At 40.6% G+C, this 14,074-nt stretch overlaps 1 protein-coding gene across 2 annotated transcripts in view; it reads left to right on the top strand.

Moving 5' to 3' along the window:
• The window catches only part of UNG (uracil DNA glycosylase), a 129,978-nt gene that overhangs the window by 17,493 nt on the left and 98,411 nt on the right, over positions 1–14,074 (top strand). For both annotated transcript variants that reach the window (XM_044068519.1, XM_044068518.1), the window contains one exon: positions 12,460–12,548. In XM_044068519.1, coding sequence (XP_043924454.1) covers positions 12,460–12,548 — 89 coding nt within the window. The remainder of the gene's footprint in view (positions 1–12,459; positions 12,549–14,074) is intronic.

The raw sequence follows: 14,074 nt of genomic DNA, 5'->3' as shown, positions 1-14,074 counted from the left end.
TCATCCCTCATTAGACCCATTATAGAATACAATGCCCCATTTGGTATGTACCTCTCAAGACATCTGTAACAACTGGAAAGGCCACAGAAATACCTCACTAAAATAATCGCAGGCCTAAAGCGGATGCCATATGCTGACCACCTTAAACTCCAGCTGTGCTCTGTCGCATATAGTCTACTCCGAGGCGATCTCTGCTTAACATACAAGGCTATGTCAAACCCAGAGCTGTTGGACATGCTACACTTAAAGAAATCCCAATCCCTCAGAGCCACACGCTCCAGGGGTCTAAACCTTGTCATCACAATAAACAAAACATGCTGGAGGGATAGATTCCTGATCCAGAGACTCTCCAGACTCTGGAATAGATTGCCCATATATGTCAAGCAGAGCACCTCTTTGGCCCTCTTCAGAAGGAACCTTGATGATTGGATGGGGGAAAAGAAATTCACCCCAGGGATCATGTCAGTCACCCTGCTAGACAGGGGTCCAGGGAGGTAAATAGTGTGGGAAGAAATAGCCAGGGAATTGTTATGGCTAGGCTTGTGTAGGCCCTAGGGCCGATAGCCTAGTACCAGCCTATGAACAGGGAGCACACTGTAGACGCTGGTACTAGAAGACCAGAAGGGTGTAGGTTCTATTCCCACTCCAGGTGATTGGATTGATGACACTCCAGTGCATTATTAAGGTTTGCTGTACTCTTGAGCATGTTGTCCTGCAGATGATATGTTAAACCAAGGTCCCAGCTGCTTGAGGTGGTGGGTAGCTCAGGTCGAGATCCCATGACACCTATTGAAAAGAATAGGGAAAGTTCCCTGCTGACCTGACCAAACTTCCCCATAAAAATACCACCTTAGGTCTTCCCTGGCGAGAGATCACTAGCCTGGTGGGACATACCCAGTCGTCAAAAGATAAGTAAATTAAAAATACATGCTGCTTACTCCTTATACATAATTGTAGTCATGTACAGGAAAAAAAAGGTTGAGACCTGTTAATGTTGTTGCCATTTCTACATGTTGCAGAAGTGTTCACAGATTGGGGGGGGGGGTTGTGCTAAGCCGACCAATCTGAATTAATTAGTCTTGCACCCTGTACTTGGGCAAGAATATTTTGAGTCCAGCTCTCTAGAATCTTTCAGAAGGAGTTGCTGTTTTCATTCACTAAGTGCACTGCTCTTGTAAGTCATTTGAATGCATTGCTGTAATCTTCAGGGTGCATTTCAAACTTTTTTTTTTTTTTTTTTTTTTTTTTTTTTTACAGGTATGCTTTTTTATAAACTATAGGAAATCTGATGTCAGTAGTACACACGATGCCCACTGGAGGATTGAGTTGGGGCTTGCTTATAGCGTTTATGATGGTCAGGGCTGACTGTAGGCAGCAAATTGAAATATTTCTCTGTGGCTATTATTTCTTATGCTTTTGGTAGTCATGCATTGAAGGTGATTGACAAAATTGACTGACTGCACTTGAAAGCAAAGGGCAGTTAAGTGATGACGGTAGATTTGTTTCTATGCCTTAATGGGGCTGGGACAGTTTACTAGGTTCTTTCACTTTTCTCACAATTGAGCATACAAAGTGCTCATTGTGTGGGGACAGGGAATTACATAGTCACTTATGGTAATTAATGTTGATTTTTTTTCTAGAGGCAGTGTATGTCTGTGAACAATAAGTTGAGCTTGGGGCAGTGCAGTTGGGGCATATTTACCCATGACTGAGCAAATTTGATGAACTGCAAGCTAGGTGTGGTCTTTGAATCATCTAAAGACACAGATGCCCTTTGAGGGGGCCTGACACAGCTGAACAAATGGTGTCAGAGCCATGGACTAAAACTTGATGGGGAAAAATGCATACTAGTACCCACTGGGAAGACCAACCCTGGGAATTACCACATTGATAATACACTGATGTGTTGCACATTGCACCTAGTACGCATATGTATATGTGTATTTATGGATCTACTTCATAACACCGACAACGAGATCACTGACGCCAAAAAAACTGAAAGTTCAAAAACACGAAAGTTCACATGCCCGACAAACCACAATCCTGACAGTCAACAAAACAAATTCCTTTTCCGAAAAACACACACACAGCACAAGCACACCAAAAACCTTACAAATCTACACTAAACCTTATATACGCAACTATCTATGCACTAACCTTAACCCTAACCCTAAGGTCCGTCACTATCGCACACTTACCTTACCCGCACCTTAACCCTAAAGTCCATCACTATCACATACTTACACAGTCGCGCTTGTTTCACATGTCGGTGTTTTCAGCTTCAGGATTTTGAATGGTCTATTATTTCTGTTGTCAGTGTTCTCGTCGGCATTTAGAGCTTTCGTTGTTTTCAAGTAGACCCATATTTACATAGTTGTATGTATGTCGTTTATGTAATTCATACTTGGAGAGCCATTGAAACTGGAGTCAAATTTCTTGTGTGTGTGCATACTTGGCCATTAAATGTGATTCTGATGCACCCTTAAAGTAGACTCAGTAGTCGGATCTGGAAATGCATGTTGCCACTAACCTGACTTTTGGCCACCACGTCTACAGTGTGAGAAACTTAAGTATGGGCATGGCATCTAGGTCCAAGGGGGTCATTGTTCCACTGTACTTGGCTTTCATCGGATCAATTCATTAAGTAAAATGCACCTTTTCTGCCTTTAAAGTCCTAACCCTCTACTCCATCTTGCACAGACTGCTGCAGAGTGATCCATGCCTAGCCTACAAGGCATCATCTGATTCCACACTGATGGGTTGGTTGCATATATGCAAAGCAAATAACATCAGAAATGTTTATTCTAAGGACCTATACCTCATCATTGACAAAAATGGGTCATGTTGGCGGTAATGCTGTGTGTCTCAAAGATTACCCCTTCTCTAGATTTGGCTTCATCCATGTGAAGCAAAGCTCATGCCTAATCATATTCAAATGCAACTTGGACCATTGACTGGAAAATCACCAATTTACACCTGTTTTGGCTCCTATATCCCTAATGGACAGGAGTATCCTGTGAATGCTTGATGTATACAAGCATATGTTAGAACTCTTAAAAACTCCTTGGGGGTACTGATACATATAAACAATATTTTGGTAAATTTGGGGGTAGGCTTGGCTAGGCGAGGGTGTTTTGGGGAAGAGCAGGTTATTCATGAAAAAAAGGGCAGTTGGACATAGACTGAGCTATATCAATAATTGTGTAAACAGTGGAGGAGGGGGGGCAGTGTTTGGCTAACAGTAACCTGGCCATTATATTTATGTGACTTAAATCAAATGTGGTACATCCTCTTGGAAGAAACGCATCTGACTTGGACATTATGTATGCAAAAGGTGCTGAAACTTGTAAACACAACAGAGGTTTAACCCACATTTTGGCTTTTCAGTTATTAGCCTCCTTAGTGAAAATGTCAGAGTTGGTTCACAACATGCTTGCATATTTGTACTTTCTCACAATAGGGAAATATATAACACGTTGTAATAATATAAGATAGAAATCTGCTTCTTTGTCCCTGAAAGTGAGGTCATCCAGCATTTACAAATGCGCTGTTTTGCACAATTATTTATTTACTGATAGTATCACTTATTACTGTTCTTAACTACTTTTTTTTTCTGTGTGTTAATTGTCAATGTTTTCATGTTGCTGGAGGATTTGCAGAATACGAATTTCATTGTACTGTGACGTCTTTATTACATATGACAAAGTTGAATTGAAATTATTATGGGGCGAAAAGAAAAACATTACTGGGAACTATGACACTCAGAAATTCAACATAAAGCTGTTTTATTACCTTTGCATAAAAAGCACAACTTAACTGCAGTTTGCAACTGATGTCCAAATTTCTTGGTCAAAAACTTTATTGCAAAATGTCTTACTATTTCAGTGAAGTAACCTTGTATTGGTAGTCTGTACCAGTAGACCTTTTATGACCATGAAAATGTGATAAGCTGCTAAGTTGCACATTATACTCTGTTAGCCTATCAGGGAGGCAGAGTTCAGCACCTTTCCAGTTTGCTTTTTATTGTGTTTCAAATTCAGTGATACATAAATGTCTTGCCAGGTAAGGCAATATTTTTGTTGCTACATGTAGGATGAACTTGAACTTGGTGTACTAACAAAAGGCATTGGTAAATCAAGTTGCAGTGAACTCGCTGGTAATGGAATGGCATTCTTGAAAGGGTTTTGTGAACTGCATTAGGGGAAGTAACATGACCTCATACACCGCTAGCGAAATCTATTTTACAGTAAATTTGGCATAAGACCTGCTTCCCACCTAGGGATTGTGTGACCCTCTAATTTTGGCATATCTCCAGTTTAAAAAAAAATATATATATATATCGCCATGTAAAGTAACATTTCTGTTAGTTCATACAGAGTGAGGCTTGTACTCGTTGTACTACTTTTAAAGGCAGTACCCTGCTAGGTAAGTTAGGATTAAGATGCAGTGAAATTCATGGGAGCAGATTGTCATTCTTGAATGCTTGAATCTGTGGAATGCTAGAACATTTTATTATGGACTGCCTTAGAGGAATGCACATCTGGCCTATACAGTTATCTGGTCAGTGTTTCTCTTGACTTTTTTTTGCCACAGTCTCACCCCATTTTCTGTTGTGGGGTTCTTTGACATCTGCTCAAAAGGTCCAGAACATGTGTGTTTATCTTTTCCCAACAGAAACCTGAGATAAACCCATACAGGTTTTCCAAATTGCTGCCCCCCCCCTCCCGGTTCAGTTTCATATTTGCATACAATTGACTGCTTTCCTGTCTCTGGTCAACTATCTGTTGGAAGAGTTTTCTAATTGTATTTTTAGAGTCCTTGGCTTCCTGACTCATGATGGCTTGAAGGTGTACTTAATATTTCAACTATAAACTGTATACGTTTTCTTTTTTTTACTTTCATAAAATAAGATTGCAGGGTCACTCATGTCTTCATGCCACAGAAATAAAGATTGCAGATTTAGGACTAGGTAAAATTTGGCTGTGACTGTCAGGGGAGCTTATGAAAGTAATGCACTGTGTAATTTTTTTTGTTGCATGTTGCACAAAACTGAAATATAGCTTAATATATTACTGAAATCACATTTGGAAGTGTGTTTTTCTCTACCCTGGCATCACTCCCTTTTAATTTCTTACCATAGAGTAGGGGTGATGGCCAGTGTATGTGGATATATAGAAAAGCTGGCCATGTAAAATAAACAGAAAACACACAAACACTTGCCTTTCAACTGTTAGCAGGGAGGCAAGCCCCCCTGCACCCCCCCCGTGAAAAATACCAACTCCGAGATGGCACTACCGTGCGGAAGAGGGGAATTTTCCCATTACACACTGTTTGGAGGTAACGGCTCCCCATGGTAGGCTTTTCGAAAGTCGATCATATGTTCTTGGCCATATGAAAGTCGACTTTCTGAAAAGTCGACCACGTGAAGGGGATGTGTGTGTGTGTATTCAAAACTCACACCATCCACACCCACACACAACAACACTAAACCCACATATTCGGAGGCCCTTAACATTAACCTGCCCAAGCAACAAGGAACTCCAAAGCTGAAACGCAAACACCAGTCACAACCAAAGTGACACACAGCTCACAACACCAATGTGCCACCCAACAACAGCCCCTAAGGCAAGACGATGTACCCAACACTTTAGTCATTGATTGACTTCAACAATTGGCTAAGCTTCTGGTGTCATTCAAAGGGGATCCAGTATCGGTCTGCCTGGGGCGACATGATTGACAAACCATGATGCTTTGACAGAGATGGTCTGCACCTGTCACCCCTGGGATTCAGATTACTGGCTAAAGCTGTTGCCACTCCTATAGTGCCTTTTTTTAGGCAAGGTTCAATGGACAAAACCACCACCGTAACAGATACAAGCATGCAAAATCTGAAGGTAATGCTACTCAATGCTAGAAGTCTAAAACCTCAAAATGTACTCTCTCGAGGCACTCCTAAAAATGGAGAACATCGATATTTGTGCAGTAACTGAGACCTGGTTCAAGGCTCTAGGGAGGACCTCTGCAAATACCAGGCAACAACTCTTACCACAGTTTTCGGCCGCCAAACCAAGACCAAAACACTAATGGTGGAGGGGTGTCCATATTCACACCTCCATTCTAGTTGCCCAACACAGTGCATCTGAAATTCTCCAGTTGCAACTAACTAGGTAAGACTGCAATCCAAACTGTAGCTTGCTACAGATCCCCCACTGTGCCCCAAGATTCTCACTACACCTTTCTAAAAATACTGGAAAATATTAAGGTACAACCAAACACCCTAATACTGGGTGATTTCAACTACCCTACCATTAACTGGGTAAAACTACTCTGGTACAAAACACCTTTTCCCAACGGTTCTTGGAATTCATAAATTCCAACGACCTAGATCAACTAATCCATTGTCCCACTAGGGGCTCCAGTATCCTAGACCTGGTCATTACCAACATGGAAGGTAGATGCTCCACACCAGTGGTCATCCCCTCATTGGTCTGGTCTGACCATAAGCAAAATCGCCCTTGATATCCACATCCTACCTCCACCCCCCAGTAAGGAAACCTCTGTAAAAAAAACTTCTCCAAAGCCAACTTCATGCTACTCAAGTCAAGAAGTGACAAACTTCATGACACCCTTGCAGATGGGAGCTGAAAGTTCGACTGCTGAATCCTACACTAAGGCACTGTACGAGCACATCCACTCGTGCATGAATCGTGCCATCCCATATAGAACCAAGATGCTCTCCTCCAAAAAAGGAAGCCAATCTGGTTTTCCCCTGCCATAAACAAACTGTACAACAGAAGGACAAAACTGTTGCAGAAAAGAGGAAAATCCCAGAATGCAAAAAACTCCCTTGCCAACCTCAGTAAGAAGCTGAGATCCCTCATAAAATCCTCCAAAGCTAGTTACAAAAATAAAATTGCCAAAGATTCCAAAGACAACCAAAAGGCATTTTATAGTTACGTCAAGAATCTAAATGGCAATGCTCAGATCTTCTCTGAGCTACAACAGAATGGCACTAAATATACTGATCCCAAGGATATTGTCAGTATCATGGCAGATCGATTTAGTGCCAACTTCACCCCCCTCTTACCCCCTACAGGGCCCATCTCAATAGCAAAGGATTGCCAAATTCCGGTAATCACAGCCACACAGGTAGAAACCGCACTCTCCAAAGCTAAGAATACAGCATCCATGGGACCAGATGACATCCCGGATTGTGTATAACATGAACTACAAAATGAACTGGCACCTCACCCAAGTGTCATGTTTAATCATAGCCTCACCTCAGGCTTCATGCCCATTGAGTGGCGCACAGCTACAGTTATCCCACTCCACAAGGGGGGGGAGGTCCATCTTGGATCCTGGGAATTACCGTCATGTCAGTCTGGTGAGCCTGATCTGCAAGGGCATGGAACACATTATCATGGAACTTCTAAACAAAGACATTGTCAACCTTCAAACACTGGACCCCACCCAGTTTGGTTTTGTGAAGGGCCAATCTTGTCTCCTGAACCTGATTTGACTTCTTCAAATCAGTCTCCAGAGCTGTGGACGAGGGTAAGGCAATCCAAACAGCCTATCTGGATGCCAAGGCCTTCGACACCATCCCCCACTCTGGAATCATGGATACACTTACTAAGCTGGGCATAAACCCCTACATCACTCGATGGGTTGCCAACTGGCTTACTGCCAGAACCCAGACTGTAAAAGTAGCCAACTCCAAATCCAGCTCCAGACAAGTGTGGAGTACCTCGGGGTTCAGTCGTGGGACTGCTCTCTTTTGGCATCTACTTCTCTGAAGTGCAGTCCCAACACTAAGGGACTCTGGCTAACAAAGTTCGCAGATGACTGCAAACTGGGAGCCATTATTGAATCCCCAAATGACGTGGATATTATACAAAAGGGCCTTACAGAAACAGATGTGTGGTGCCAGTGCCATGGGCTCAAGCTTAATGCCAAGAAATGTATAGTTATCCCCTTTGGGGAAAAACATGTACCCATGAATTACCACATAGGTGGCAGTACACTAAACACCGAAAGTGTGATGACAGACTTAGGAACACAGGTGGACAGTGGTTTCACCTTCGATAACCACATCGCCACAACAGAAATCCTTCTATGTGGCACACCTCATCACTAAGGGCTTTTCATCCAGAAAAAAAGGTCATTGTCCCACTGTACTCATCCCTCATTAGACACATTTTAGATAACCACATCGCCACATCCTTCTATGTGGCACACCTCATCACTAAGGGCTTTTCATCCAGAAAAAAAGGTCATTGTCCCACTGTACTCATCCCTCATTAGACACATTTTAGAGTACAACACCCTATTTGGTATGTACCTCACAAGACATCTGCAGCAGCTGGAAGGGCTGCAGAAATACCTCACTAAAAGAATCACAGGCCTAAAGCAGATGCCCCATGCTGACAGTCTGAAAAACTCCAGCTATACTCTGTGGCATATCATCTACTCAGAGGCAATCTCTGCCTAACATACAAGGACATGTCAAACCCTGAGCTGTTGGACATGCTCCACTTAAAAGAAATCCCAATCCCTCAGAGCCGCACGCTCCAGGGATCTAAACCTTGTCATCACAATGAACAAAACATGCTGGAGGAATAGGTTCCTGACCGAGAGACTCCCCATACACTGGAATAGACTGCCCATACATGTCAAGCAGAGCACCTCCTTGACACTCTTCAAAAGGAACTTTGACGATTGGATATGAGAGAGGAAATTCACCCCAGGGATCACGTCAGTAGCCCTGCTAGACAGGGGTCCAGGGAAGTAAATATTGTGGGAAGAAATATCTGGGGAATTGTTGTGGCTAGGCTTGTGTAGGCCCTAGGGCCGATAGCCTAGTACAGGGGTCTGCAACCTGTGGCTCCTTCCACCCCTCTGCAGTGGCTCCCTGTAGCTTTGAAAAATAATGGCTACTCTGCCACACAACACACACACACACACACACACACACACACACACACACACACACACACACACACTGATCGAGCGACAGACTATAAATACTGCTCTTATAAACTTAGAAACTTGCTAGAGTAATACTTTCTGTTGCCATGCTTTACACACACACACTGATCCCCTGGCAGCAGCAGCATCTCCTGAAAGGTTTCCATACCCCTCAGTCTTACCACATGAAATCGGGAGACCGCCATAAATAAAGGGGAACAAAGGAACAAAAATTGAGACTGACTTTAAATGTTGCTCTTATAAACTTGCTAGAATAACATGGTTTCTGTTAACATGCATTTTCCACAAACTTAGCTTTGCAGATTTTTGCAGAATGTCCTGACTTTTGCCCATGTTTTTGGTAAGAGGCATGACACACACACACACACACACACACACACACACACACACACACACCCCAATCGATCAATCCCAACAAAGGAACAAAAATAGGGATGGATTTAAAATATTGCTGTTATAAACTTAGTGTGTTTATATTTAGTATAATAACTATATAAAACTTTATCCGCTGTGTTGCCTTCATTTTAGGGGTCAAATAGGTTTTGTGACTCCAGATGAATTTTATTTGGTAGGAGAGGGGCCAAAACTGGCTCTTTAATGAAGGTTGCAGACCCCTGGCCTAGTACCAACTTATGAACCATATATATATAGATATATATAGATATATAGATATATATATATATAGATATATATATAGATGTATATAGATATAATACTGTATGTGTGTGTGTGTGTGTGTGTGTGTGTGTGTGTGTGTGTGTGTGTAACATGTATATAGATTTTATATCTTTTTTTGCAAAGTGGAAGAACCTGTTTGCTTGCACACCACCTTGCCTGTCTCCTACCAGAAACATGCTGCAAAATTTCAAGCTCATTGTAGTCTTCCTTTTGAAATTGTGAGAAGGAATGACTTGCCATGCTAAGCTGCATTATGTTGGATAAATCTACTGATATGTTTCTGTGCAATTTGTTCCAGATGACTGTCAGTGTGGGCCTCATAACTTGATGTTGGTGTCTGTGATTATATGAAGGACTCTCTTGCAAATATTTTGGAGGCTCATTTTCATTTTACACTATGTTCAGTAAACTATGTAGATGTTATTTTATTTTTATGGTATAAATGTTGTTTGTATTTTTTTCATAAGGGGCTTATTTTAATGTTCTGCTTCTGTACTGAATTGCTTGGGCCTTCTCTGTTGTGTTAGTCCTGAGGGGTTGAGTTTTAAAAGTGTGTTTGTTTACCTTCTGTAGTCATAGTATTGTTGTTCAGGGATTTTTGTCGTTGTTTTTTGAAGAAAAGTGTTTGCATACTTGGAAGTGCAGTCAGCATACCTATAACACAGTACCACAAATTCTCTTTCCTTAAATGTCTTTATAGTCGGTGGAGCCATAACAATTGCTGTCATCACAAAATGTGATCTACACAAACTAGTGTGGCTCCAAAGCAGTCATACTATGACAGCAGTTTTTACAATGAGTCACATTTTATGAAGCAGTGGAAAAGGGCCACCTGACTGGGGTCTTGTTGATCTCTTGTATACATTTGAGATTCTGAGTTGCACTGTTCTTCTGAAGACCATGATTGAAGTTTGTATTTGGGTAAACGGCTGAAAAGGCTGAAAAATGTTTCAGTTCATTACGTTCCATGCTGGAGTACCACAAGACTCTGTATTGGCCCATTGATGTTTCATTGATGATGATCAGGTTATACTTTATTTTTTATACTGACTTGAGATTTCTTAAATGGCCCCCTCTGTGGGTAATGCCTTATTTTTAACATGGAATTGTAACAAGTACTGTCCCACAATACATTTTTCAGGGTAAGAAACGCAGAGAATCTTTATCATATTATACTTTGCACTGACTGTACTTAACACCAGCTTAGAAATTCTGAGCAAGCTGGCCTCTCTAAAAGTATAGCCATTTGGATTAGAAAGGATGTCAGCAAAGCTTGTGATAACAGTTGACTACAGTGGGCCAATTACTCAAAGAACAGATAGCATGAGATACTTTGCTTCTGTATGTAATATGAAATTGCTAATAAGGCAGTAATAAAAGATTGTAAAATATTTTTATGAAACTCCCCTTGGGTGTCTTCAGAGGAATTTTGGAACATGCTGAATCAGAATCCTGCTGTATTCCCTTTCTATGGTAGCTGTTGGCTACACAAGATGGTCTAGTCTGTAATAATAGTAGTAATGAGATTTATCTTCATAAATATGCTTCGGTGACGCTCTCTTCTCTTCATGATCTCCAGCTTGTAATTCCTTCCATTCGTACCTTGGTGTGTCCTCTACTTCCACCCTGGATCTCAAAAGCTTGGTTTACGCTGCAATTTTTGTATAATAACAATATGTAATATATATAGGTGTGTATTTTATATACTCTTGATAAATCTGTACTAGCTTGTTTCTTCGTGTATATGTTGTAGACTAGTTTGTTATTTTTGTCAAAACTTAATGTGCTATGTACTTTATTTACCTGCAGTTTTTTGTTCTATATGAGTTTTGTTCTAGGCCTCTGCTGAGAGAGGGCTCTTAGCCCAGTCAGCCTATCCTAAGTCAACACAAGTAAGCAATAAGGGAGTGCTCTCTTGCTTTGAAGTTGTTGTATTTCTTTTTTGTTCCCTTTAATACAGATGCTGGGGGCTTTCATATATTAAAAACATTTCCAAGGGGTTCTCTGGAAGAATGAATTGTCTTGACTTAGTGCTAAAACAATTCTTTTCATTTGCACCCACCTGTGCCACCTGGCCAGAAGTGATTAAACATTTTGTTAGTTGGGGAGACCTGTGAAGGTTATACTTTGTATTTTTCTCCCTCTCTGCTTATAGTGCACCCTCAACAAGGACCACTTCAAGAGTATAGGGAAATTATCCTATATTGAAGAAGTCACCAAGCTCTTTAGCTTAGTCAAACACTTTGTCCTTACTAGCAGCACAGACAGGGGAATTGTGTTTGAGCCAGAGGTCACCTAAAGCAGCTTGGTGCCATTGCTCATCGTGGAACGCTTTTGCTTATGGTGCAGATTGTAGTGCAGTTTTTTTTTTTTTTTCCCCCTGTCATTAATCTACCCCTGAGGTCTCTGTCTCAGACCCTGCTGGCTCTCTGATGTTACTAGTCAATCTCCTTAAAATGTTTCCAGTGGTAATATAAATACTAAATATCATGGTTAATGATGGTGCTTTTCATATGGGCCAGATTGTAGTGGAATATACCAAACGTGTGGGCTGCATAAATTATACATTTTTTGTAAGTTATGAAACACACATTTCTTAAATAAAAGGCCTTGTAGATTTCCTATAGTAAATGGCGTCCACTGGAATTGTATAGTTGTGGACTATATTGTTTAATACGTAATCTTTTGAGTTTTTTTGAGAGCAGGCAGCTTATTTTTATTTGAATGTTGTATATACCTCCCGTGCATATATTGGCAGTGTACAGAAACCACTGTTACATTTTTTTTCTGCAGCTTAGAAAACATGTATAAGGAGTTAACGACTGATGTTGAAGGTTTTAATCATCCTGGACATGGAGATTTAACTGGATGGGCTAAGCAAGGTATGCTGTCAGCTTTCTTTCTATTTTCCTCAAGATTGTTAGTGGTTTGTTTCATTTGAAAAGGTGGTAATGTGGTTTTATCTAAACAGATTCCACTGCATGCTTACTGCAGATCTTTCCTGACTTCAGATATACCCATTAGCAGTTCTCTCACCATATTTCTGTACCTGGCATTCTAGAACCTCAAAAGAGGGTTGTGATTCTGGCAGTGAGACTGTTTGGAATGCTGTAATCTTTGTAACTGTGGAGGCACAGCAGGGGAAAGACCCATCTGTGGTAAGTATCCTCATTAGCTGTAATATGAGATTTAGCATGGGTAAACATAATTTTAGATTTCTAGGTAATGCCTGTTTCAGTTGCCAGTTTGTGTTCACCCGAAAGACGATACAGAAAGCTTCATAGTACATACTTTGTGTCTCTGGCTACATTGAAACCTGTGAGATAGCATCTTTTTGGCCTAGCCTGTAAAGTGATTTAATTTCAGATATTTTTATAAAGTTTCATGAACTGAAGTTAACCCTCCATTTTCCTCTGTTAAAAACATATACATTTAAACAGTTACAATTGTGCATGTACATTTATGTTCTCTCCAGTAAGGCACACTGTGTGCACATTTCAAAATACAAGCACTTTACAAATACCTTTTCAACACAAACACCTGTACAAATCAGTTTGATATACACATGACATACAGTTCCAATGCATTTGCAACACCAGCATCTTGTATGACGTACAGTTGTTTCTGTGTAGAGGTTAACCTTCATTTGTTGAAAATGTACATATATATGTGGATTTGCTCAAAGTTAATAGAGGATGTGGATGATAAAATGTATTTAGTTTTGTATTTGAGGACTTTCATTAAAGTAAAAAGTATTGAAAATGTGACATAGGTTTAAATGGAAATGAGAAAACCAGCTGCATAAAAGATCAGCCTACCAAATATTAGTATGTACATGTAAGACAAGTTCAAAACAACTGTCATGTATGCGAGCAACAGTTTTCTGTCATGACTTCTTTGTCCATATTATCTTGCATTGTAAATGGCTTCACAGGTGTAGACAAAAAGGTTAAAGAACTGAATTATGTTAAGTAATGCTGCAAGAGACAAACTTGGAAAGAAATGAGGAAGTGAATTTGGAAAAGGATTTCTGGATCTATGTTTAACAGAATGTTAGGGACAAGGGCAAAGGGCATAATAAAGATTTGATAGAGAGGCTCCGGTAGTGATTAAAAAAAAAACTAGACTACAACAATAAATTTGTGGTAGTTAGGGGCTGTTGGCAAGGGAAGAAGATTATGCTGGCATGTATTTGTATTCTAGCAAAGACTGCTGTTATGGAGCTTAAGAAAAGTTTGGGAGAAATAATCCACTTTCACTGGAGAATATTACATTTAGTTGCGAACTGGAATTCAAGAAATTTCTTGTGGATATTTGAGAGTTACTAGAGAAGATGGAGATTTCTTCAGCGTGGATAGCTGGTGAGTGGGATAAAATGAAAATTGAATTTAAAAATAGAGTGGAGAGC

The sequence above is a fragment of the Protopterus annectens genome, chromosome 4.part0 (assembly GCF_019279795.1).
Source record: "Protopterus annectens isolate FY-2018-M chromosome 4.part0, PAN1.0, whole genome shotgun sequence".
In the NCBI taxonomy this organism is placed as follows: Eukaryota; Metazoa; Chordata; order Ceratodontiformes; family Protopteridae; genus Protopterus; species Protopterus annectens.
Note: the sequence above shows the minus strand (reverse complement) of the source record. Positions and strands in the feature narration are given on the sequence as shown.